This window comes from Seriola lalandi, unplaced genomic scaffold (assembly GCF_002814215.2).
Source record: "Seriola lalandi dorsalis isolate HSWRI2012SDOR001 ecotype SW California unplaced genomic scaffold, Sedor1 jcf7180002054410, whole genome shotgun sequence".
In the NCBI taxonomy this organism is placed as follows: Eukaryota; Metazoa; Chordata; class Actinopteri; order Carangiformes; family Carangidae; genus Seriola; species Seriola lalandi.
In genome coordinates, this window is record NW_019524963.1 from 318,725 (window position 1) to 346,658 (window position 27,934).

At 41.3% G+C, this 27,934-nt stretch overlaps 1 protein-coding gene across 4 annotated transcripts in view; it reads right to left on the reverse strand.

Annotated features, from left to right (window-relative positions):
- The window catches only part of ptprz1b (protein tyrosine phosphatase receptor type Z1b), a 71,649-nt gene extending 52,287 nt beyond the window's left edge, over positions 1–19,362 (reverse strand). For all 4 annotated transcript variants that reach the window (XM_087175046.1, XM_023409974.2, XM_087175045.1 and 1 more), the window contains exon 1: positions 19,091–19,362. In XM_087175046.1, coding sequence (XP_087031172.1) covers positions 19,091–19,154 — 64 coding nt within the window. In that variant the 5' untranslated portion in view covers positions 19,155–19,362. The remainder of the gene's footprint in view (positions 1–19,090) is intronic.
- Positions 19,363–27,934: the final 8,572 nt, after the last annotated feature.

Here is a 27,934-nt window from a genome sequence, read left to right on the forward strand (position 1 = left end):
AAGATGCTAACTACACAAACCGTTCTGATCCGTCTGCTAGTCTCTGGTTCTGGTCTCAACAGACTCCTCATCTGAGTCTGATACTCTCTGCTCTTTCACCTGTCCACCTGGAGCAAGCAGGTGGTGGGCGGGGCACAAGGCCTGATACAGAACTTGTCATTGAGGAAGTAAGAATAGATGTGCTTCAGACCCTTCTTTTTTCACTTATTTTGTGGGAAAACCATGATAAACAAAACCTTAATCAATGACTTTTACTTTCTTATAAGACTGGTAAACAGTTCATGAGTTAAGGATCACAAAGATCCAAAATGAACTATGTAACAACTATGCAAGTACGTAACAGAGACTTCATTTCAGATGAATCAATGCACAGCTGCCAGAGTGGGTTAATTCACTGACCATGAACCAGATTAACAATGTCCCAGAAAATACTCGCACTAAACGCACTCAAATGCACCCGATTCCTATACATTATTATACATATATCATTAGTACTTACAGTAAGTCTTTGATTTTATAACAGAAGCCTGAATGATTTCTTTCAGTCACATAAATATTAACATCTTTCTCACCAGATATCTTTCTATGTTTATTTCAAGGGGAAAGGTTATTGTGCCATAATTTTACAATCAGTGGAATCTGCAGAAACTAAGATTAATTTCCATTTTAAAACCATTCAAGATAAAAAAAAAGACAAAATGCTTTTAATGGACTCTAAAGCAGTGGTGTGCTTGTAGTAAGAGCTCAAGAGACACTCAGAGTGGTTGTCAGTCATAGGAGAGGAGTGAGGCGATGAGGCGGTACTGCACGGGCCAGGAGCAGAGAGACACTGGTGCTCGGCTTTAAGAGCACAGCGGATAGTGATGGGACTTCATCGCTGCAGGTTGGCCACGCATGAAGCTTGCAGCTGAATCACTGTATTATTCCACCCATCTGCACTCGATCTGCTTTATCGGATTTCCCAGGGGGATTCAGAGCCCTGACATTAAAGGTTTAGGTGACTGCTGCAGCAACAAGACATTTTCTACGGATGGTGCTTTATTCATATAGGAAAGGTTAACAGACTCGCAGTTTTCCAACAATGCTCTGCTTCACCCTCACACATTCATACATTCACACAATGTGACAGTAAAAGTCTGGCTTACAGTTATGAATCTGGAACAAAATTATGCTTCAGCCCTATTTGAACTATGCCCCCGTGTTTTAGCAAGAGGGAGGATGAGTCCGCGTCTGTCAGAGTGAGACAGAATAATGAGGCGAAATGAAATGCCAAATGAGGATGTGTGTCAGCCAGACACCTGATACTCTCATACTGAAGTGTCACTGAGCATAATTTACTGCAAGAGCACTACTCATAAACATGTTGACCAGAATAAAGACCATTACTTCTCACTTGTCAGTCAGCTGGATTTTAAAATCCCTATCATGGCAAAGGACCTTTCACTATTTGAGGCATTTCCCAATAAAAGGGACATCTGAGCTGAGCTGAGTATGCTACTTAAATCATGTAGTAGGTAATTTAAGTCCTTGACTGACATCATGCAAACACAGGTGAGATTTTCTGGGATATTTAGAATATGAAAAGAAAAGTACCCAAAAAATTAATTTTCAGAAAATCTGCAAAAGTAAATGTGTGTTTCCATCCACTACTATTATGCCAATATTAAGAATTGTGCACATTGTTTGGATGCTCTAGTGCCATTAGACCATCACACAAGGACACAGTGAGACAATTTAATTAAAAGAACGCCAATCAAAAGTAAAACTAAAACCATGTGGGAAATGTTACAGGAATGTGAGATTTAAGCTTGGTTCATGTTTCAGATCGTCTCCCACTATTCTTTGTCTCTTCAGTGGCTCTAACTGTAATGTAAGTTGTCTAGGTCTGTGGATAGAGTGACACTGTCTCTTTAAGAAAGATGGTTTTTGGGGTGATTAACTCCCTACTTTGGTCTTGGTTTTTAAGGCCATTTTTGTGCTTTTAATGTTAAAAAGAGGCACACATTCGTGCAGCGAAAGAAAGAATTTGTCGGTCACTATTTTCCTGCAATTTCTATGTCATGATTTATTTGCCTGTTTGTCTGTTAACATGGCTGTTTGTGCCATTTTGTTTTTATTGATACACTAAATTTCGAAGGTTTTTTGAATGTCTCGTATTTCCACACAGGTTTTGTGAGGCACAAATTGAAAATGCACAATGGAAAAAACACTTAACGTTGATCTTTTTGAGCTGGTAATGAGTTTGCTTCAAGTCATGTTTTTTCCTCTTTTATGCCTCCGCGCCGGCAGCAGCCAGAGCCGCAGGCATTATGTTGTCAGGTTGTAGGTCCTTCACATTCTCGTGTATATCACAGTAACGCCTTGAGGGAATTTTTTCAAATCTACAACAAATATTCACTAAGACTCAGCGATGAACTGATTAGAATTTGGAGGTCAAAGGTCAAGGACACTGTGACCTCACAAAACACGTTGTGGCCATAACTCACAAATTCATACACTAATTATGACACAATTTAACCCAAATATCTTCAAGGATAAAATCAAGGGATGGCATTTAATATCCATATGGTCAAACATCAACTTCACTGTGACATCACAATGTTCTGCAAAAACACTCAAGCTGTAACTCAGGAAGGAGAGGTGGTGACCATACTTACTGCAACTTGGCTGTTTGGTGGAGGGATACAACAACGAGACGGTGATTCTAGTTCCATATAGAATTGTGCAGTATTTGGGAAGTTTTACCTACTATCTAATTCTTTATCGTCTATCTTTTCATACTGTCTTTCCGATCATCTATATGTCAATCAGGTGAACAGTATTGAAGAAATAACGACGAGTTCGATCCTCACATGACGATCACAGCCTTTCTCACCCTCCAGACAGGCTAGTGTGTCCCCTCTGATCCACTTACATCTATCCATCATGTCCGGCAGTGATTTTGTGATGAAGTGTTGAAATTTACCGTTTTGGTGTTTTGGCCCTTGCACTTCTTCAGTTACTGGTTTCTTATGTTTCCTAGAAGGGCCTTTCGACGACCCCCAGAGACGGCGCGTGGACTTGTTGCATTCCATCAAATGGAGACGTATGGGCAAAGAAACATGGCTACAGTAGCGGGTCGACTGGAGTTCGTGAACCCTTGGGCTTGTACTGGATCAGTGGTATCTAAAACTGCATTAAATTCAAGCCCAGTAGTAGCTAGTATTTGGGTGGATTTTTAAACTACGTGCAGCAACAGCCCTATATGGCTTTTTGGGATGGAGACGCTGCAGGGAAGATTCACTGAAGCTGGCTTTGTGTTATTAGTGCTGGGATAAGTGAACCGGTCCCAGCTGAACACTGATGAATAGCACCGTGTTGGATTACACGACTCCTGGGACTGATTTAGCCAGAATCCCTCACGTCAGGGAATCGTTCAACGGCTGCGTTTTCACCGCCACAAACTGATTTTTAACAGTAGATGTGGTTACTGTTTCATTAAAAGAAGCCCTGTGTTCCTTCAGGGGCAGAACTCCTCTGTGTTCAACTCACACGAGGAAAAGCGCGTCTGAGGTTTTGCGGATTTATACTCACAGGCAAAACTGCTTTCTGTAGAAAAATGAGAGCATCTGTCATTCCTTCATCTGTCTTCAAACAACATGTTTACATTCAGTACTGGAGCAGGAAGTGTAAAGTTCATAACACAGTAAACAAGAGTAGTAATTGAGCCACAAGGTAATTCACAACCAAACCAGCACCAATGGTAGAAAAATGTATTCAATTAACTCGCAATGTTCTCATTTACTACAAAAGCAAAGCAAAGCATGATGGTGAATCTGCTTTCGACTGTATAGAAATAGAAGGTGTTCACAGCAACTCCATGCTGTCCTTCAAGCACAGCACAGTACATCTATGGAGCCCTCTGTGATCAGAGACAGTAAAACTCAGACAAATTCAACTGATGACTGGTAAAAATCTTTCGCTAAGTGAAAGGATTCAGACAACAGCTGACATGAGTGATCACAGACGAACACAGGAAACGTGTCACCTGTTGACCTCAGTGTCTCTCTCTCACACACACACACACACACACACACACACACACACACACACACACACACACACACACACACACACACACACAGGCACATACCTCCAGGGGCCAAGCTATAACTTATATAGCGTTCAGCTGCGTCGAGTGTCAGCTGGTTAAATCAGTACGCTTGACTTCTCCCTCATTCCCTGTCTCATTGTTTTATCGCTATATTTTAAAGAACCATTAACAGGATGGTGACACACACACAGTCTGAGCAGAGAAGAGCGAGAGAGGATTCGTAACATGTCGTCTGGTTAGTGAACATTTTCTAACGCGACTTTAAAATCATTAATTAGCTCATATGAGCCCAGGCAGCTTGGGATCCGTCATGATCCATTTGAGACCGACGTCTCTGATTCATCTCTTCAGTCCGGTTGGATGAACGAAGCCTCACAGTGAAGTCCGGCAGCACAGGTTATGAGTTAACGAGATTAGGCTCCTTATTAAATGGAGGATATTGTTTCTGAGTGCTAAACAAACCGAGCATTGTTCCACAGGGACTCCACTGTATTAAAGCCGCAATATAAAACCTTATCAGACAAGCCTATCACTAGAATCTGTGTGTGTGTGTGTGTGTGTGTGTGTGTGTGTGTGTGTGTGTAATAGAGTGTGTGGAGTGTCGTGCACTCCAGTTGTTCTGGTGGGGACAAGTGAGTAAGTTTTGTGTGTGTGTGTGTGTGTGTGTGTGTGTGTGTGTGTGTGTGTGTGTGTGTGTGTTTGGAGGTGACCGTGAGAATCTGGGGCCCTGTGTTGGAGGTGGTAATGCAGCTGAACAGCTGGCGGGGTTAAAAAAACACACACGAGCACATACACACACACATACAAACGCGCACACACACACAGTGTCAGGTATCACCCCGCTATGTGCAGCCAGATGGGGTATCACAATTTTCCTCTGCAGAACTTTGGCTCCACTAAAGTCTAATAAAACCGAACTGTTCTGATATTCAAACCTCTGCTCAGCTTTGACCAAAAACAACTGAGAAGTGATCGCATGGTTACGTTTCTGTCGGGTCGCAAAAGAGCAACAGGTTTAATACGTTTCAAGGCAATAGATCAGAGTTTTGATACTCGGTCATTACTCAAAGGCAGAGCTGGGGACAGCCACAGTTAGCAACCACATGTACAGCACGAAGCCAGACTTTCTGAACCTTCGTGTTATTGAAACCTAGTACGCTCCAGTACGCCAAATGCATAAAATGAGCCACAGTGCTCATAAAGTCACTGTTTCCTAACACACTCTGAACTTCAGACAGATCTGTGTGTTTAGTAACAGCAATTTGGATGAGTAACACCCTCACTGACGGCATGAGTCAGCGAGTGATGCAGGCAGAGCTGCTCAGGGTTCAAGAACACGGTCGCCTCGCCTCCATTTCAACTACAGTTTGGAGGTGAAGCTTTTGTTTAAACACAAAATGAAAGCTGGGATTGAGACTTTCCTTTTCTAAGGTCAGGAACACACTGGCTGCGTGGCGGCTGTGGAACATCTTGGTTTTCATTTTGGCGCCCATGTTAATGGGTTCGAGCGAATGCGCTGACCGCCCCGTGGCCGTGTGAGCTACAGATTCGACGTCTCACCTATTTTTCAGGTGTGGTGCTCGTACGACTCCCAGTGAAAAAACTCTCACTATAGTATCAATGTCTAGGCTGAATCTGAAGATGACATTGACATGAAACAATAGAAATTGTATTTTTTAACCATTTTAGCAGCTGTATGTTTCTATCAAAAAAAATCAGACATTCATTTATAATGAAAAGAAATCCAACATTCAAGTAGCCTAAAAACTCTATGTTGAAAAAACAGCAGTTCAGAAACGCAGCCGCCACACACACGCAACACAAGCAGTGTGTTCCTGGCCTACAGCTATTCAGCTGTAAAACATCTACATCTGCCTATTCTAGGCTACATTGGCAATAATGCAGCTATACTAAGTTTTAAAATGCATAAAGCTGCAACTATTTACTTTCATTACGATAAATCTGCTAATTTAACAAACTAAATTTAACTTTAATTTGATTTGTCATTTTAATCCATTTATATCATGTATAACTAGGAAAAGCATGATTCAATGATAAAAACCATTATCTATAATGTCCTACTGAACACTCAGTAATGTCAGACATGACATAACCTTGATCACTATGAAACTGAGTATAATTGAAAGGTCAGCTGATATTTCAGTTGTTCATACTTGCACTGTACTTGTTCAAGAGAGATGCAGGAGAGCTCCTGTCTCTTGTCCTTTTCATTTGGTTCAAATGCTGTTTCTCCCTCGGTGCATTTTGCTGTTAAACCTCGAGTTTCTTCCTTTTTCTGAGCGGCCCAATTACACCCGGATCCCCCCGAGCTCTGGTTTGAAGCTGGGTGTTAAGCGCAGGGTGGAGCACGTTTCCTCCACCGTTTACCCTGGAGCTGAGATATTTTTCTGATCAGCTGTGAGTGCTAGAGGCCCTGCAGGGGACTGACCTCAAATCTTTGCTCCGAGCTAAGAACCAGGCAGGACGTATCTTATCTAAAAGCTATGAATAAAAGACGCACGGCGACACAGAGACATGCTTAAACACACACACACACACACACACACACACACACACACACACACACAGTGATTCGGACATGGACATACACAGACCAATGTGTCTGACAAATGAGGGGTGACAAATTAACTCAGGGGACTGCCAGTTGACACACAATTGTGTATGTGTGTGTTTATATGCGAGTGTATTCAATGTTACAACCCAATTTCTCACTCCCCATTGGTTGTCGTGTGAGTTCTGTGCAAGCAAGCAGCAACTTCTAGTTTATCCACCGAGCATGTATGATTGCACATGTCCACCTCAGCTGCAAGGGAGCTGAGTGTGAGTGTGTGTGTGTGTGTGTGTGTGTGTGTGTGTGTGTGTGTGTGTCACTAATCTGCCTGCACAGTTAGAGCAGTGAGATGCACCATTTCCATCTGCTCGGTACAAATTGAGAAAATACTCTACAGTGTGTGTGTGTGTGTGTGTGTGTGTGTGTGTGTGTGTGTGTGTGTGTGTGTGTGTGCGCACGTGTACTGTATGTGATTAGTAATCCTGTAGCAGTTCAGTGAAGCACAGCTGCAAACTAATACAGCAACTTCTGTAATATTTTCTGCTATCTGAAAGCGTTGATCACTTGTTTATGAGGAGAGCAGAGGCTGCTGTTTTAATCTGTGGGAGAAGATGTAAAAGTACACAAAGAAGGAAAAAAAAAAGAAAACACATCTGGCTTCATTAAAGCCTGAAAGAAATGATTTCACTTCAGGGTTTTCTGTCCTGACAACAAAGAGCAGAGAGAGTTGAGTAGATCTAGAGACGGTTTACAGGAACAACCTTAAAAAGTTGTGTTGAGGCGGAGGATGATAAACTCTCCAGTGAACATGTTTTACATCAGCATTCAGACTCAATCAGCGGAGTTTCCATGACAACAGTTCACAGCGTCATGACAACGGAAGAGCCCCTGATGGCGTGTGGAACACCCTGACTTCCTGTCGGCTTCCTGCTCCGACTCTCTCTATCGCCATGGATACAAAACCATCCCCTCGCTTCTCTATCTTTCATTGCAGGGTCACGCCCCCAATTCCTCACTTGTCTGGCAGGCGGCAGACTCTCACACACACACACACACACACACACACACACACACACACACACACACACACACACACACACACACCCACAAAAAGGGATAACGACACAAAGAGACAGGTATTCATACACATTTGCACTCATACGTCTGCAAGCATAACCCTTCCACACGTGTATTTGTATACGCATCAGAGTGTTGTTTTAGTGTGTGTGCTTTATGTATGTGGTCATCTTGGAGGGGAGACAACTCCAAGTGCCAACCCAAGGATTTCTATTGAAATGTGTGTGACTGGGGGGGGGGGGTTAATCAACTTGCAACCCACCAATTAGTCACAGTTGCAGCCCCCTGAAGAACTTTCCCAATGGGAAAAGAAAGATCGTCCCGCGCTGGATCGACTTCACTTCCACTCCGCTCCTCTCTGAATTCCACAAAGCCCCCATTAACTTCCATCACACCTACTGGTTTTGGTTCCCACTTAACTTCATCGCCTGAGTGAACAAACCTACCTGCAGCTCATGAGATGAAAACACTGCAGCAAAATGTCAGAAAAAAAAAGGAGATACTCAGTTTTCTGTCTATGTTTCTCTCTTTGATCATCTGTGCAATCGAAGCCATATTTGACAGCACTTCTTGTATTCACTCTGCGTGTCCCTCTCTTACTTTCATTCATACTCTTTTTCACAGTGGCTTTTCACATACCAAAAAAACATCTAAACTTGACGAACTTCAACAAATGCTCCTGTTTTCTGTCTGACTGGCTCCCTGACTTGGTTTAATGTCTCGTTGTCAATTCAAATTAAGTCATAAATTGGAGTTACAACAGAAAGGGCATCCCAACTCAGAGGATACTGCAAATATATCATCACTGGTGTCAGTGTGGACGCTAATTGGAAACGAGCAAGACGTGATGGCTTGATTCAGAATAAACTGACTCTTGAGGAGCTGGAACCATGTTTGGCGGTTTTCCTTTAAAAAACATCAGTCATTAGTTCACTAATCAACTAATTGGTGCAGCTCTAAGCATCATTGTATCCTATACAACACCAGAAAATCATTAAAGTGATCAGACATACACACTTAGTATTCGATTTCGTCGTTTTAAGACTTGTGATCGATGAAATTCGTTACAGTAAGGTGAATCATGGGGAATGTATTTCGTTTGTTTTTTCGGTGTAAAAAAGTTTTGCAAAAAAGTCGCGGTTCGTTCAATGGCTGACGATCTGCACGAGGAGAGCAATACTGAAGCAGGGTACGGCTGTTACCTGGATTTCGGCAAACCAGCAGAGGTAAAGATTCACCTGATGCAACGCTGTCACTCAAACCTTTATTTCTCAGCCTCTGAAGGAGACAGAAACATGAAATAAAAACCATTTGAGGTCTTAAACATTTGGCTTTTACCCGAATGTTCATCAACAATAAAAAAAAAAAATTCAATACACGTTAAAAATGTTGAACTGAACTGTGAATGTTGATAAATGTGCTTGTTTTTCTTAACAAGGCAAAGCCAATGCTTAAAAATAAAGGTCAAAGGTTTGAGGATTCAGATGGTTTTTACCACGTTTCTATCTGCTTCAGAGTCTGAGAGATAAAGGTTTTAGTGAATGTCAAGTTTCTCAGAAAACCCTCCGGTTTTAGGAGGTTGTTTTCAAACAGTGCTGAGGTTTGAGAGGGAGACTTAGGTCTTAGTGGATTAAATATTATGCAGTGTTTCATCACTGATATTCTACAACAGACAAGTAATAATCAAACGCACGGCATTTGCAACATCACGCAACAGAACAAGGCAAGCTCACAGGAGCAGTGCACCGGGCTGAGCCTCTGATGTAGGTCTATAGATGTTAAACAAAGGCTTTGAATCAGTGTCTGCAAAATTTGCAAGACAACAGCCACAGGGGTGAACAACAGGAGCACCGTGACAGAAAGAACAATACTATACAACAGAGAAACCCCACGGTCGTGAAGCACTGCGGAGGGAACATCTTCACTCATTAATCAAGCTCTGCTCCATAGGATGGAAATATGAATATGAATGAAATACGCTGCTCATTTAACCAGATGTGTCCAGTTCTTACTTAGATTAAGGTCAGTAGTCGGATTATCACTTTAACACTTCTCCAACTTTAAATGTATATCTTGTGAGGAACTGCCGTGAAGGCCGAAGTGTGTGTTTGTATGTGTGTGTTCATGTTGGTACATGTAAAAGTCTCACATGCCGATCAGCTGGCCGGCCGAGTGGTAGTAGGACTCTCTCCCTCTCCGGTAGCCTCAGTCCTTGGTGCCAGCCTTTTAAAAACACAACAGTGGCTTTTGTATGTGGGCACGGACAGAGACAGACGGCCATTGTCAGCCGCTGTAACTTCAGACAGACCTCCTCAACTGGAGAGACCGCCGAGAGAGCATTGGCATTTTGTGGTTTCAGTGACTTGGTTTCACTCTTCCTCTCCTTTTCACCTTTTGTTCACTGCGATCGTGCCATGCTCCTTTTCTACCTCACTCGTTATCCTCTTTTACTTCCTAAATTCTTTCTCTAGTCGTTCCTCCGTGGAACCAACCATCCTCCTTCCTTCCCTTTCTAATTATATCCACTACATTTTTAGAGACTGACAGAGGAAAGATATCAGAGACAAACCATTATTTTCTACTATTAATACCTGACTCCTCAGGCAGGAAGTACTGAAAGGTCACAATTACCTCTCATTGGCATAGTGGTCGTTATTCCAGGGAAAGCTAAACATCAACCACGCTCCAACTGAGGTGCTTATCAGATGGTCGAACGGCATCTGAACCTCCATCTCTGCGGCACCAAAACTGAGGAGGCTGCATCCAAAAATGTCTGTTCTAAAACTGATTGTGATTATTACATCTCGTCCCTCTCCCTGCGGCCATTCAGAACAGCTTGTGTATTTAAACACATTTTCTGAAAGATGGTTGGTTGCGTTCCGATCCACAGTGTACATTAACAGTACTTCCTGTTCCCTGCTCAGGGAATATCAGTTAAGGGAACTTCCTTCGACAAAATTCCTTCATTCTCATTCATTGGACATCCTCCTTCCTTCATGCGTCATCCTGGTGACGTAAACACCTCAGAGACATGTTGCTGCTACTGTGGACATTTAACACTACTGAAATGAAATACTGAATATATATTGAAACAAAAACTGACACCATTACAAAAACTCATTCTATTTAAATGTATGTAACTTGTGAATAAATGTGATTTGATTGATTTACAAGCTGTTGTCCATCGTCGTTTTTGCTGCACCTGCGAGGCGCAATGACTGATGGGTAATCTTCTTGTCAACTTCTGGCGAACTGATGAACGGTTGCTCAGTTCTTGTTCTCTGCTTCCCTTCGAACTGAGCACCTTTTGCTCCCTACAGTTTGGAATCTTACTGAATACCGTGTGCAGTCCACTTCACAGGGAACCACTAGGCGATGGGATCGCACCTCCAGTGTATTTGATGGAACCGTAGATGAATTTGTAAAAGAGTGGTCCTCCCTCAATACATTTCTTCAGGACAGCTCTTAAAGAAAGGTTTGTATTTAAAATGACCCTTTGTGAATCTTGCTCTTCTGATATGTTCTGCTATGTTGTTTTAAAATAAAGGGGAAAAAGGAGGGCAAAACAAAAAGAAATACTTCACTTAAAGTCTACTGTATCTTATTAGCCTCAAATGCTAACTTCCTGTTTAACCTTGAAAAGTGGCTCTGGAAGGTTTTCAGCTTGCTCCTTTGCGGAGGACTCTATCTGTAGTTTGCCTGGATTCAGAGCAGTGTGCTGTGTTACAATGGATTCCAATGTAGAAGTCATAATAGGAAATTATCAAACCATCATTAGCTGCATGATACACTTCTCTATTACTGAGCCTCATGTTCATGTTGCTCCGAACACTCATCCACATCATAGCTAATTACACCACTTACTCTCCTCCTCGTAACTCAGAAGCTCTAACAAAATGTGTTGATTTAGTGATTCAACAGTGAAGAACTGGATGATGCTGCAAGAGATGTTTGAGAAGTTTCTATTTCTGCCACATGACCCTAGGTCACCATTGGAAACTAGAGCTGAACGATATGATGATTTACAAGTAATTCACAAGTAAAAACAGATGGAATACAAAGTGACAGGTGTATCATAAAGTAGGAAGTCTCATCAGTTGGGGATTTAAACTTAAAAGCTCTTTTACCAAAAGTTTTATTGTAATGAGGGACAGAGAAATAGAGCTGATCAGAGTGTCCAGTTTGGTATTGCTGTGAGGGGAACAAGATATTGTTATAAGTACGATGGGTAGTTGAAATGTGAGTTGAAGCCAGTGTATATGTCTTCTTATATTCGGAGATGGCCAGTTTAATGTAGCATAGATTGAGCAGTGATGGGTAGTAAAAATCTGCAGAGTGTAATGTATGCTGTGTTAAGTGAAGCATTCTGATAAATAACATCATAGTAATCAAAGAATGGAAGAATGAGCCGCGAGGCAAGTTTTTTTTATGGACAGCGAGTGTAAAACAGTTTCTTGAACGATGTAAAATGTTGATGCCATAGTTGACTTTATGTAGGACATGATTAATATGGGATTTACATGTCAAGCCAAACACCGAGATATTTCGTTTTTTCAACTGTGTGGCAGAGGAGTGCCATCTTCTTTCAATTAATTGTTCAGCCCTATTGGAAAGCTGACTAATGTTGCTGTTCTACACCAAAGCAGGCTGTAAACTTTTCACAGTCAGATGGGATAAAGTGAAGAAGTTAAAGGAAGGAAGAAGGGAGAAGGAAAAACCAAAACCTGGAACCTTTAGACACAATTTATCTGTGCAAACAACTCTTATTGTTTGTTACCGGTATTAGGCTTATATTTAAATCTGCTCTGTGGATTTCCGCCTTCCCATTATAGTATTCCACTTTTACCTTTGAGACTTTGTACGTCTACCAATCCCTGCTAAGGAGAGCAGCCACGGTAACTACTGAACAAACTTTTGAGTGACATAAGTGTTTCGCTGAGCGGAGTTTCCTGTCCGGGCGGCTCAGCATCAAAGGGATCCAGCTTTCTTTGTGGCACAGACCGGCTCTAAAATAACTGTGACCGTACGCTGCCACACTGAGAGCAGACTACAGCTAAGTGGATTAAAGAATAAGAGCACTTATGAATAAAATGCTTTAGATGGAGAGGCCAGATGAAAACGCAGCAGAGAGAGAGAGAGGGCGAGACAGAGGGAAGGAAGACAAAATACCACAGTAGAAAGCAGCAAATCAATTATTCAATGTAACATCTGTGGTTTTTAGCATTGCCAACACTGTGGCGATGATAACAGTGCAACCCACTTCTATCAGTGTACTCAGAATACATTCAAGTTTGGTGTAGATAAAAGTCGCAATTTCTACAAAATTAAAAAGAATAGCCTCATTCTGATGATTTAACAAGTTGCATTAGGACATTTTAGACTGAGACTTTTTACTACAATATCATCACCTCTCAAATTTGAGTGCCAAAAAAAGAAATCTGATTATATTTTTTCCGCTAAAACCAGACAGTTAAGAAGGCTTTGGAAAATCTTGCTAACAAGATTTATTTCCCTCAGTGAAGATTTTTATTTGGCTGGTTTACAGAGCTTGACTCCATCACGCGAGTGTGTGTGTGTGTGTGTGTGTGTGTGTGTGTGTGTGTGTGTGTGTGTGTGTGTGCGTGTGTGTGTGTTAGTGCACACATAATCTCATCTTAAGCATGGAGTTAAAGCTAGAAGGAAGGAGACACACAATTATATCTCATGTACTATATACAGTCACAAAACAGAGGAGTAGAGAATAGAGAGACTGAGATGAACAGTGGTGCTTCACAGAATATGAGTGAACACTTTGGCTTCGACACTGATATATGATGTTGGTGCCAGAGTCCCTGAGTTAACAGACCAGTCTCTTAGTGTGTCACACCAGAGGATTTCAAGATGATTTGCCAATTCTGCTAAAAAGTTGCCTGTTATGCAGCTTTACAGTGATAGTCAGCAAGATCCAAATTAACTGTGGTATTTAATCCATTAAAACATTGTTAAAGTAAGGGATGCATCAGATCATATAGGTCCTGTTACTCAATGAGGCCAATCGCCATTTGATATAGTTTCTTTGTCAATGTCATTATAAAATTCACTGTTCCCTATATCAAGTTAAATTTTTTCAGTCACTGTGGTCCCTTACTACAAGATCCTGGAGTATAATAACTGTCTTACTCATCCCAATGAGTTGCACACACTGAGCTTCAAGCTGTTACAGATTTTAAATTTGGTAAAAAAAAAAAAAAAAAAGCAGCAGATACCCTGAGTTTATTATTGGAACATTTTTTGGTAGATAAGAAGCCCGGATGTTTGTGTCCCTAGTTTAAGTGTCTTGTGAGATGTGTTCCAAATTCAGATTGAATGCTAACGTGACTGCAGTGTAGAGACCAAGCAGCAACTTCCAGGGCTGAAAACTGAAGCCAATACGGAAATGACAAAAAACTGCAGTTCCTCGAATGAACACTAGAGTCTGGCTCTAAAAGCGAGTCAGTCCCCACAGACTCTCATGTTAAAATGTCAAAATTTACAGCAGACATAAACATGTTTACACCCTGGTATAAAAAACAGTTTTGGTCTCTACAGCTAATTTCCTCCTTCGTGACAAATGTACGAGGGTGAATTCTTTTATAACTCACCTGTCTACATTTTATCACGGCTTAAGGTTATGCATAATTGAGGGCGTGGTCACTTTGAGTAGCAGGTGGGGGCTATCATAGGTGGCTAACCGCTAGCTGTCTGCTCGGCATCACCTCAGCTAATTCAGTCAGTGAACGTGAGCTCTCGGCCGTGTTTGTGGTGTCGGTGTCCTTTGGAGGATTTTTGATGTAAATATCAGACAGATAATTTGACTTGTTGTAGGTTAATTGATGAACAGAACATGTGCTCCTGTTTTGTGAGGTGATCGAAATTTTAGTATCATTTTATTTATATGTTAACGCTAAATAGCAGGTATCAGTATCTGTACTCGTCATACTTGGCTTGTTAGCTAAGCTCGTTAACTAGCTAATTAGCCAGCAAATGAATTAACTTTGGGTTAGCCTTCGAGCAAGACGCCCAGCTGTGCTATTGATGCTTGCCACGGTTATTAAACCGACATGCGCAAGTCTTGGCTCCCCACACGCTTCCGCCTCTTTTCCCATTTTCGGATTAGCTGGGAGTCGGGCACTGCCAAGATGAGCAGCTCACTCTGAGCTTCAAAACCGCTCTTTAGAAACCTGTGGGTGACGTCATGGAGGCCACGTCCATCTTTATTTACAGTCAATGGTAGGGGCTTGTTATATTCACTAATGAAAGTGAAGCCACCAATTAACAAATAATATATTGTCGGCAGCTTTTTGTTTCTGTAGCAGGTTTAGTCGTATGTAAATTTGCTGATACATTTAAAAGCATACTTTTCTGTAACTCAAGACACTTTCATCCCTACTGTATTTACTATGTATTTCACTGTTTGTCATCGCTGCTCTATTTATATTATTTATGGATTTACACACTCAGTATGCCGAGTGTGCCAGAATGTGTGTGTGCCAGTATTTTGTAGGCAATTACTATTACACCATCAGGCATCCTATTATGCCACCGGATGAAACCCCTCTGGTTCAAATGCTGCGAGTGCACTGGGTGGCCAGATGGTATCTCACAAGGAGAACATGCGATCACTGAACTCACATTAAACATAACACATTAGCTATTACACATTGGGTACGGTCGTATGTTGGCCAGATTTTTCTTGAGGAGATGTATTAGTGTGTGCTACTTATTTGATGCTGAGATTTTTGTTTATCATTAGAGGAATTTAAATAAGATTAACAGTGGTGAGAGTGTTGGAACTAGCACATCCCTGTATAGTAAACACACATACAAACACAGTGAATGGTGCCTGTATACTCGTGTATAGATCCCACTGAGCTGCTGAATGATCAATGGCATGCAGGCTGTGTCGCTCCAGCTAACCAATCACCATGCACCTCCAATCTATTAATTCCACAGCATTTGCTACCATTTCCAATTCAATCACTGTGGCTAAACAACTCACTAATAAAACATCTAAATAGTGCCACTGACTGTAGCGAGACTACTTGCCATTTAAGACACTGAGACAAAAGCCTCGTGAGCACTGGTTGTAAAACATCCTTGCAACAAAACCCCCTGAAAACATAACAGGGAGTCATCAGATGCGGACTGATAGGACAGTACATGTATCACCGCTAACAACAGGAAACAACCAACAAACACAAGCAATTATTGTCCGAAAGCATCAGAAGCAATTTCCTGTTTGGAGAGCTGAATAGAACAAATTGAAGTCTGGGGGTCTGGAGTCAAGTGTTACGAACACCAGAGAAGAAGAGATGCACACAGATACAACCGTCATGCTGAGCTGAATCTCATTCATTTTAGATCTCTTACGGGGATTTTCTAACACTTCTGACGGCTGTGAGTCTACATGTATCCACTGTCAAAATACTGGATGCATTCCACCCCCCCCCCGGCTTCCTGCAGAACGGCACATATGGAATGGCAGGCAGCAGGTGAGCAGCCCCTGAGAAGTCAGATGCATGATGTATAATGTACAGAGGGAGCCATGCTGTTGAAAAAGCATATGGTAGAGAGAAGGACTCCAGCTCGAAGATTGCATTCACTGGCAGAACAAAGTCACAACGAGTGCACTCCAATCACCACAGAGATTTGTAAGTCGGGTTCGCATGGAGGAGACATGACTGAAAAGGGCCAAGTAAGAGGATGTGCTGGTGTGTGATATTGAGTGGCGTCCAGGCATATTGCAGGACAGATGGTTGGAGGATGCTCTTGTTCTCTTCCCTGAAGGAAACAATCTTTTTCTCTCTGTGTATGTAAACAACAACAACAACAACAACAAAAACCCAGAATCTTTGACACAAACATCTCAAAGGAAAATAACCAACTTGCATGAGCTGTAACAATGCAGCCAAAGTTAATCGACGTCCTCTGAAACTAACTCGACGGCTGCAGCTTCACAGCAGAGCCAACCGTTGTTCATATAAGGTAAAGAAAAAAAAACTAAAGGTACCTCTGACTCTATCTTGACTGCAACATGGGCTGAGTTTATGGTGATAGATTAAGAAAATGAACACAACCCAGGAAGAGTGGGAGAACACAAATGGACACCATGAACGATGAGGAACGCAGGAATCACAGATTTGACCGGCAGTCAGCTTATAATTGGTCTGAACGTCTGGCGTTAGATCACTCTACTGGTGCTAATGGAAGCAAAACAACAGTCTCCATGGAAACAGTGGAATTTAAAATCTATTTCACTGCTGCAAAAGCCTTAACTTTTTTTTCCTTGATTACGGAAACCTTTTAAGAGATTCTGTGCAACATCCTTAAGTAACTCCTTCAGCTAAGGAGAAATTGTTATACTTAAGTAGAAATCTCAAGGTGTTTTGTGCAACAGGCCCCAGGAAAACAGACACTGAGCGCTTAAAAGATTCCACCAAAAAATGATCTCAGGCTAGTTGAGCCGAATTTAGGATCCAGCATAACAGGGGACAGTTTTTTTGCCTCTGGTGACGGTGGATGAAGCCAAAGCCAGCTGTGTTTATGGGAAATGTTACTTACTTTGTGAAACAAGATCTGCGATTAGGAGCTACAGAAAGTTTAAGACATTAACAGAGCTCACTCAACAAATCTTTCACCATTTGTCTATTTCTGCACCAAGTCAAAGAATATAAAAAAAAAAAAAAAAGCCTCACAGAGTCATCTGAGTTAATCTGACCACACAAAATCTCATCAAATAGGGACATGCAGGTTTGTGTTCAGGACACGAAAACATTTAGAAACCTCTGATCGCTGACGCTTCCTGAACGTCATGTCCTGAGACTCATCTCCTGCTCTCTGATTGAACAATAAGATAACCTCGTTAAGAGTCAATGCTGGACATTTTAGCGTGCGATTTGATTTCTCAAAGGTCAAATCAAAACGTCGACCAAAGCCGGACTGAAGATGGCGAGAAGCAGACGGCTCTCCTTCAGAGAGTTCAAAGTCCTCAACAGATTTCTGATTTTAATTTTCAACTTTGGTGAAAAAGGCTTTGTCCTTGAGTCTGGACAAAACTTCACATAGATTAGCTGATGATACTGTAAATATGGCTCTCTTTATAGTTTGAATTAAGATCTTTTTTTTTTTTTTTTTTTTACTTTTGAGGCCAATATCAATATTCGAGGATTTAAAATCTGGTACCAATACATCAGCTAATATTCTTAACATAAAAATATAACAGACATTTTTATAGTATACCGAGTGGGACTCATCAGCGCTCTCTGGAGGACTCACTATGTAAAGGCATGACATTATGTTAAAAGCCTGCACTGACTGATCTGATGATGAGGTGATAGTAACAGGTGGAAATCTCAGACTGCTCCACTAGTCTGGTTTTGATGAAACCTGAAGTGATGACTCATCTTGTTACTGACTGGAGGACAATGTGTGTGTTGCTGTTTTTTTTTTTCTTTTTGGGAATTAGTACACAAACAGTATGTAAAGGAATTATGTTTGTTTGTTTGTTTTTTTTATTTTAGTTCCCCATCTGCGACCCAGTTACTCAAATTAGAACCAAGCTCTACTCTTGGATGTCTGTGGGAGGATCTGAGATTTGACATCTGCTGTGCTGACACTTCAGCAGCCTATATAGTGTATTAAAAAAATCAACCAGGTGATTCCTGAGAAGTTTTAGAGCTACATGCCTAAAACTTTGTGGACTTAAATTTCCCAAAGCTTTTTCTTTAAGAAGAGCTATGGTAAATTTAAAATGGATATTCAGCATCCAATAGTATATATAGTATAGAAAATATGTATTAAAGGGACAATTAGAGCGTTTTGTTGCAGGAACTCCAGCTGAGATTTTGAAGGAAACGCCAGCAACACATGAATAAACGCCTTCATCAAGTAAGTTCAACAGAGGCTGTGGGAGCACAGAACACAACAGAGCATCGTCACACTGCACACACAACACTGCATCTCATTCAGACTCCAACTTGTGTTTGGAAAAATGGTTCAGCATGTTCAGATCATGGTTAGAGAAATCCCCGCGTGCACTGCAGAGGATTCACTTCAAACAATATCTGAGCGGACGGGAACATTCAGCCGTGGAACATATTGTAGGAGCAAATTTCCACGTCGGCAACGCGTGTTTGAACAAATGTCATCTTACGTGTAAAATTCACCTTTCATTGGCGCCGACTGCAGATTCTGGAGTGTGCAGAATCTCCGAGGGGATAACACAGACGCACCGCTCAATCTTTGACAGCGTTCAAAACGTCCACAGCATCACATGTCAGCCACCACAGGCAATTCAATCGAGATTTATTTTTTCTTTCTCAGTTTCTTACCTATTTGGCTGAATAGCAGCAGCTGGGGAATGATCAGCTCGGTCCTGGGAACTGCCGTCTCCATAGTGTCGGCGTGAGAATTAAACGTAAAGAGACAGAATGAGGGTTTCTGAGGGACGGACGGCGGGTCGGGTGCGTAAAGATGCGCTACCAGGTCATCGTTCCTCCTCCGCTGCCTCTGTGCGGGGCGGCAGGGGCTGAATGCTCGGACTGGTTTGGCTCGGCTCAGCTCGGCTCAGCTTGGTTCGGCTGGGTTTGGTTTGAGGAGTGCAGTCTCGCGGGCTGGTTGGATGATTAGGGACGCGCACTCGCGCGTATAGCAATAAGAGGCGGATTGGGCGCGCGCGCCTCCCAGTGCCCTTAATGGAAATCACTCCTGTAATATTCTTATGATATTACTCCAGGGACACAGTGTGCGTCTGCAGCGGGCGGCTGTGATGGAGTGGCTGTTATCTAGCAGGGCAGCAGTGTGGGATTCATATGATATTCCTGTGGTATCTTTATAATATCTGCCGTAAAAAAACACTATTTACTATGAACTTGTCCTGATATTACAAACAATAGCGTATCTATGTGCGTTTTACCACCTAATCTCCAACAGTGTCCCTGTAATGATAATTCCATACCATGCAGCAGCGTCTGGTAGATTTGTCACTGAATATTCACCATTGGGTGCTCTACGCTGAGTTACCTTAAATGTTATTCCTATGGTGATGATCATGTGACAGTATTTATAGAGGGAATGATGGGCTGTGTTTTATCGTATTTCCACAATCCGACCTGATTATTACAACAAGACAAGTGCTTGATAGGAAATAAGGATAACAAATAAGGTCCTTACAGGTAAACAGCAGCGGTGACATCATAGGAAGTAAACAACAGGTACAATAACATCTCTAATCTTACTGCTGGGTACCAGACAGTCAACAGGTCTATATCTTGTTATGTTGGTGCTTTTCCATGAGAGGTTTCATTTGAGTTACTTGAAAGAGAATCAGGAAGAAACCTCTTTGGTCTGCTGAGCAGAGGAAGAATCACATAATGGAGCAAGAATGTAGATCCAACCAAGCCAGGACGGTCCCACAGCAGAATCAGTGTGTGTGTGTGTGTGTGTGTGTGTGTGTGTGTGTGTGTGTGTGTGTGTGTGTGTGTGTGTGATGGTTGGACTACAAGATTCCCATGAAGTACACAATGGCATAATACTCAGTGTGTGTGTGTGTGTGTGTGTGTGTGTGTGTGTGTGTGTGTGTGTGTGTGTGTGTGTGTGTGTGTGGTGAAAAAGAATGAGTGTAGTTCCACAAGCAACAGGCTTCAATGGTGGAATAACACACAGCCGTGGAAGCTCGTAAATGTTTGTGAGAGCGGGAGTGTGTGAGGCAGGCTTCATTCACACAATAACATGCTGCTCTCGTTACTCTGTGTGCATTAATTAGCATAAATTAAGAGAGATAATCCTCTTTAATTCAGACGGGAGCCTTGTCTCACTTGTTGGACCAACATTTTTTCAGATGCTTGTTACAATATCCTCTCTGCCTCCGTGCTTCCAGGACATAAGCTTGTGTGTGTGTGTGTGTGTGTGTGTGTGTGTGTGTGTGTGTGTGTGTGGCTTGTGGAATAGCAACATGTTGATTTTAACATCAGTCTGTGTAATTACAGACAAAAATAGAAAGAATAGAACATAAAAATTACTAGGAAAAAAGTGCTCTCTTATGGAGTATTATATAACACACACACACACACACACACACACACACACACTAGGACACAAACACACTTTCATGCACACACAGCGTTCTTTGACCTGAAGCCAAATGACACAACGTGAGTGTAAAAAGAAGAAAAAGTAAAGCATCATCATCTCAACAAAACACACAGAGCAGCTGTGCGCTGTGACAGGTGTACAGACACGAGCCATGTGATTCGCCTCCTGCAAAATATCCCCAGCTTTTACACATCCTGTAACTGTGGAAAGCTGATTCTGTTTTCACTGCACACTGGCAGCTATGGATTATGGATTATGTGTTTGCTCTCTCTTTCCTCTCTGACTGTGCATTCATACCGAGAGTGGAACAAAGTCAACAACTCAGCTGGAGTTCATTTAGGTCGACCATTGTAACGTATCAGGCCCTGCTCTGTCTATCACTCAGAATATCTCACTGATCACACTTGAATGAAGCTCTGGGAAAAGATGCACAACATAGCTTAACTCCATAATTTTTACTGTTACGCTGGTTGTTCGAAGGGGACGTGACAATTAATTTAATCGACTCTACGACATATTGATTCAACAAGGTGTTTGTGAACTGAGTTTGACGAAACAAAAAAGTCTTAATGACCTAAAAACTACCACTATAATTACCAATATTATGTTATAGGTGGGGTTACTCATCTGGGGACCATGAACACCTAAAATAAGGGAAATCAACCAACCTGACCATCTTCAGACAACACTACTCACAGAGCAAAAAACAAGGGGGGCACACAAGAATATCCAAACATGAAAAAAATCTATATAGACCACTTAATATGAACCTTGTTACCATAAGATATGAGTAATTAAGTAGCTTGGAGACATCCTGCTGAACATTTTCTTTCTCTAAAAGCTCAACTGAAGAAGTCATCAGTAGTATTACAACTAAATGGAAAAAATGCTGCAATAGTTTGTTTTTTTTTAATCACTATATCCACCTCACGTTTTGTTTACGTGCATGTGTGTGTGTCAGAACCCCTGTTGCCATGACAGTGGATGCTGTTTGCCGGTTGACAGTGATATTGACTTCCAGCGGTGGCAACTGGAGGTCAATATCCTGGGCACCTCTGGGCTGACAAATACGGTCGATGTGTGTGCGTGTTGGTGTGTGGGTGTGTGTGTGTGTGTGTGTGTGTGTGTGTTGTGTGTGTGTGTGCACGAGATGCCATCAATGGTTGATGCCTGCCATGGCGCAACTTAGCCCTGCATGTGTATGGCTTATTAATGTGTGTGTGTGTGTGTGTGTGTGTGTGTGTGTGTGTGTGTGTGTGTGTGTGTGTGTGTGTGTGTGTGAAGCTATTGTCTGGTGTATGTTTAAATATTAGCATGTAAACACTGTGGTCAAGGACGCTCTGTTAACACACCCAATAGATGCTAGTGTTGTTGTGTTCCCGTTAATTCTGGCCGAGACCCACTGCAGAAAGAAAATGTTCCTTTAGAGGGAATCTACTCCCTGTAGCGATCAATAAATTCTTATTCTTCAAGATCCATTTTTCCTTTCAGGATCATCCCTCTTTCAGGAAAGAAGAGTACAGGAAATCAAAGAGCCCAGGATCTGACATCTTGTGGAGAGTAGAGTAATGCCAAGGTTGTCATTTGTCATCTGCATCAACCAGCTTCAGAAAACTGTGAGAGCTGCCTGCCTGTATCTATGTGTGTGTGTTTCTGAGAGTGAAACTGAAAGTGATCAAGAGTGTGTGTGTGTTTTGGCCTTTTTTTTTGTGTGTGTGTGTGTCTGACTGTGATCTGACATTTACCTCCCTGGCTTATTAAAGGTTTCACTACAGATCTTAAAGTCATATGACTCATCTCACCCATGAGACACTCTCTACTCATCATGTGAAGAATGAGGATTACCACGTATTACAACATTTCACGCTATTCGCTTTTGAACCACAATTTCTCTAATTATCGACCTAAAATTATTATTTTTTTAAGGTCCCATATTATTCTCTTCTCCTTGTGTTTTATTTGAAGTGTTGATCCATAAGAAGATATATTTGTGGTTTTAAGAACCAAAAACCATCTGCATGTAGTTTTACATCTCCTCTCTCAGGATTCTCTCTGGAACTCTAGTAACAACAGGTCAGTGAGCCAATCAGAAGAGAGGAGGCTCTGAGCCTCTCTTCTGATTGGCTGACTGTTTTCTGATTATAGTAGATTTGGTGTAAACACTCAGAAAAACCAAATCCTGCAAGGTTGGATGGTGGGTCCAGGTGGGCGGGGCTTGGTGCATGGCTGAGAGTTGTGACTGCTTTGTTGTGACATCACAAAGTTACAGAAGTCCTGACGACTGGTTTTAAGGCTCAGTTTCTGAATACAGGCTGTGTGCATTTCTCTGTGGACTGAGCGCTTTGATACTTTCACAGTATTAATATAGAACCTAGACCTGCTTTATAATCAAACAACACATGGACATCCACCTTTATACTATATGGGACTTTATGGCCCCATAAATACTGTAAAATATAAAAATAAAGCATATGGTGTCTTTAGCATATGTTAATTACTGGGAGGACAGAGCAGAAATCCAGTTGTGTAGATTGTAGATTGTACATTGACATTAGCATTATTCCAATGAAGCAGATCAGTGTGTTTACCTGACAGTTTGTATGAGTCCCCAGAGAGAGAAAGAGAGACAAGTGGACCAACCAGTGTTTTCACAAGGACACTTCATGAACAGCTCATTTAGCTCATTGCTACGCTGCAGCCAAACACAACCTCAGATCGTACAGATAATCTCTGTTCGAGGCAACCGCTGGTCGAGCTAAATCTCATTAATGATAAAAGAAAAAATGCTGACAAAATGTTCACTCTAACAGTACATGGGACTCTCTCATCTGACGTATGTTATAGGTCCCTACATTTTGATTCTGTTAGTGTACTTAAAAAACTATTAGATGCATGAAAGTCAGAAGGCAGCTGTAACCAATGGAAACCAAAACCTGTAGCAGCAAAAAATGACTTTGATCAAAGTGAAGTCCATAAACTGCAAGGTGTTTCATTCATATTGAAGAAAATACATAAAGAAAAGGCAACTGCTGACAGACATTTAACTAGTCTAGCCTAGAAGCCATGTGTACATGGAAGAGCCCATATCTTTTGCAAATATATCCTTTGTGTCATAAGAACTTGGAGAAACTCCATTGACAGTAAATGGATCTTGCCGTCTAAGCTTCCTCTAGGGATTCGGAATCTGCCTGTCAACCCTTTACAGCTACCTGGCTTTCTACTGTACCTGTCTTCTGTCAAGGCAGCACTGTCATCCTCTTGCTGACACCCTGCCTGAACTGACAGACTGACACATGACAGCTCTTTTTTTGAATGGACAATACATCATTCTGCTGCAATCTACCCTTCTTCCTTTTTTTCGTCATCTCCAGAAATGATCTCATGCCAGCTTAGGTGGCTGCTGCTGACAATATTGCAGAGGGAGGACAAGTAAATGCTTTAGTGCTCATAATAGCTTCAAAATGGCAAAATGTCACCGTGAATTGGCTACATCACTAGTTTTCTTTAAAGGAAAAGACAAGAAAATAAGAGCTTCAGATAGAAGTGTCTAATGAAAGCCTCTCCTACATGGCATGTAAAGTAAAGTAGTGTATGAGAGCTGGAGAGAGACACAGCACCACCCAACAGGTTGAGCCTCCAACACTGCCAGGATTAAAGCTGCAAATCCTACTGATGCTACCTATGTGGAATATGTAAAACGTACATTAAAATGACTGTCAAACAACCCGGTGAAACTCAACAGAATAAGCAGACATGCATGGAGGTTGAAGAGGGAAAATATGCTGAATATTGAGGAGGGGAGGAGAGAGGAGAGGAAAGGAGAGGAGAGGAGAGGAGAGGAGAGGAGAGGAGAGGAGAGGAGAGAGGTGTACCTCAGCTGGAGTTCCTCAGTCTGCAGAGAACAGCCAGTTTCCAGGGTTGAAGGTCACTGTGAAAGATGTTCAATTATTAAAATAACATCCTGAACATGACATGCACAGCCACTGATTTCGGTTAATGCTAATGTACTGTGTAAACGAGAGTGGCTGGTTAAAGACATTCACCATGGTTGACGTTGATCCCCTCTCTCCAGCCACATGACGATGTGCAAACTATACAACTGATCTGTGACGACGTTTATTAATTAGAGGATCATTCCACTTGGAGAAATTGAAGACAGGATAAATTATCCCAATATTCAACGAAAACACACACAAGAGGTCATGGTGGGGCCAAAAACACATGGTGAATATGTGCACCAAAAGCTGCAAGTGTAAAAATAGTACAGATGGGATTTACACAAGAAAAGCTGTGCTGGCGAAAATGCATTTAAAGTTCCTCTCCGGACATGTTTTAAACTGTAAAAATCCTCTGCTACATTTAATGTTTTGTTTAACATGGTTTTCCCTCATAAAAAGTGAAAAAATGGTTCTGAAGCTCATCTACATTTACTTCCTCATTGAGAAATTCCTTTTGCCTCGCCCACCACCGCTGCCTAGTGTAAGTGCCATCGGATTCTCTCCGCACCACAGGTGTCTTTTCCTAGGTCCTTATGAATTCTCCTTCACATCTTTCCTTGACCTCATGACGTTTTCCATTGAGGTCAATCCCCACAGAATTAGTTCCTCAGGTTTGTGATGTGTGAAACCCTGGCTGTCTGAATCTGTTTTTAGAGACTGTCATTGGTTCACTGCAGCTGGAAACAGTCATGGTGTTAACTGTTTATTTCACTCATGATATGTTAACAAGATTAAAAACTTGTTTCATTGGAGGGGGGTCTTTAATCTATCATATATACTGTGTCTAGAGAGCAACAGCTGAAACTGTCCTTGCAGAGATTGTGTGCATTTGTGCTGTCATGTGTGAGGACAGATTTTTTGAAAATGCTCTCAGAACTTTTGTCATACATTTCCATACTGGAGCACAATAAATGAAAAACTCATTGACAGTGGAGGAAACAAACTTGAAGGGGTCAGTCAGTAAGTGGTGTGTGACATAAATAGTGAATGGAGTTCTGTCTCTGAAGCAGCCAGAAAGAGACACTCAAGACACACACACACACACACACACACACACACACACACACACACACACAGATGACAAACACTTACTTTGCTAAGAAGAGGGCATGCGCCTCACCCCTGCATCAGAGTGCTTGTTTTTTTAATTCCCTTCAGTCTGCACAAGCACACAAGCTGAGATGGATTTGTGCTGGGCGCCATGGCAACCAGTGGGGCTATTCTCCGTCACTGTGGCTGAGGGAGGAAGAAAAAGAGAGAGAGAGAGAGAGAGAGAGAGAGAGAGAGAGAGAGAGAGAGAGTTGATCAACAACACACATTTTCATTCTGCCTTTACTCACTGGAAACCTATACACTTACAAACAAACTTAATTGCACAGTAAAGCAGCTCAGTGACAAACAGTTGTTGTGCAGACGATGAAAAGAGGGTTCCACAGAAGGTAAAAAAACAAGCTTGATATGAATGAAACATTTAGGCACAAATAAACACACCACACACACATCTAACTTTTAGCCTCTGCTTTAGGGAAGACAGAATGGAAAATATTTGATATATAAGAACAAATAAATATGTAATGTTACATTATTGCTCTCATTTTAACAACACGACACCCTACCAAGCTGGCATGAAAATTGAGCACATTATTGGTCACTAAGGTTTAGAATATGAAAGAAAACATAGATTGTAACTGAGCTCTGAGGACAAGGATCTGTTGGTTTTTCATACACTTATAGAATTACTCCAAACTGGGGTTGCAACTGACTTTAATTGTTGCTATCTTTTAAACTATGTTTTTTTTTTCTTTTAATCATTTAGCGTGTGAAATCATTAAAAGAATCACACTCTTCACATTCTAATGACTCGTCGTCCAAAAGAATAACAACCCCATACAGGTGATTATCACATACTGTATATACAACCTCTGGATATGTGAAGATATACAGTATGAGTCAAAAGTATGGACAATACATAAATTATACAAGCATATATGAAATACCAATAGTAAAATTTGTATATTAATACATATATTAAAAATATCTATATGATGAATTTTATATGGTATAACAGGCTGCGACCACACATGTTAGTGATATATATTGATTTATATATGCAAGTTTATTAAAACAACATACTTTCTAAAACTCTATGTGCTTATATATGTTTTTCTCATTAATTTTAAACATGTCTGTCTTCCCATTGAGGAAAAATGGTCTCTTTTGGATCCTTCTGTATATAATACCAACATATATTGACAGGCTTTGGGATGAATATATATTTATCTAACATATGTCTACAATACATAAACATTTGGGGTAGACATACATGTTAATGTATGATATTGTTCCAATTTGTAATAGGTTTCATATATAATTTTTACATACATGTTATTAGTTTATATGCACATAAATTTCATATATGGAAATTCAATATATGTATAGGTTATATACTACATTACTACATAAGACCAATATATATTTAATTTAGAATAATATAATGCACAAAAGAAGGAAGAATCAAATCCCCTCATTGGAGAGGATAAAAGCTGCAAAAACCTGGCATTCGGTTATTATGGTTAATATCATGTGTTTGAAACACACTACTATAATTCGATAAAATTAAAGTGTGACCCATATAAAACATTTTCGACACTTCTGAAGATATTTTCCCTGAGGACAATTGAACATGACGTTTTAACCACTAAGCAAATGTTGAACACGGTAACATAGATGCCGTGTTACATTGTTCAAGGGTGGGAAAGTGCTGATATGTATTACAATGTGAACACTACTTTGAAAAAGGATGCCACATTAGCTCGTAATCAATCACTTCCTCTCACCTGTTGCGTCCTTTCAGTCGGATTTATTAAAGCGGCCTGAGGAAAACAGTTACACATCTCACATAAGACGTCACATTGTGTTTAAAGCCGTCGTGTGGATGAGTTTTAGTTAAGTTTAGCCTTACTTGTGTATGTTTACTTGTTTTTACTAACCTAAAAAGTTTCAACCGTGTCGCTTGAGCTCCGTCAATTGTTGACGTACGGCGCCATCGCCCGGTACCCGTTGCTAATCGCGCCTTCACGTCAT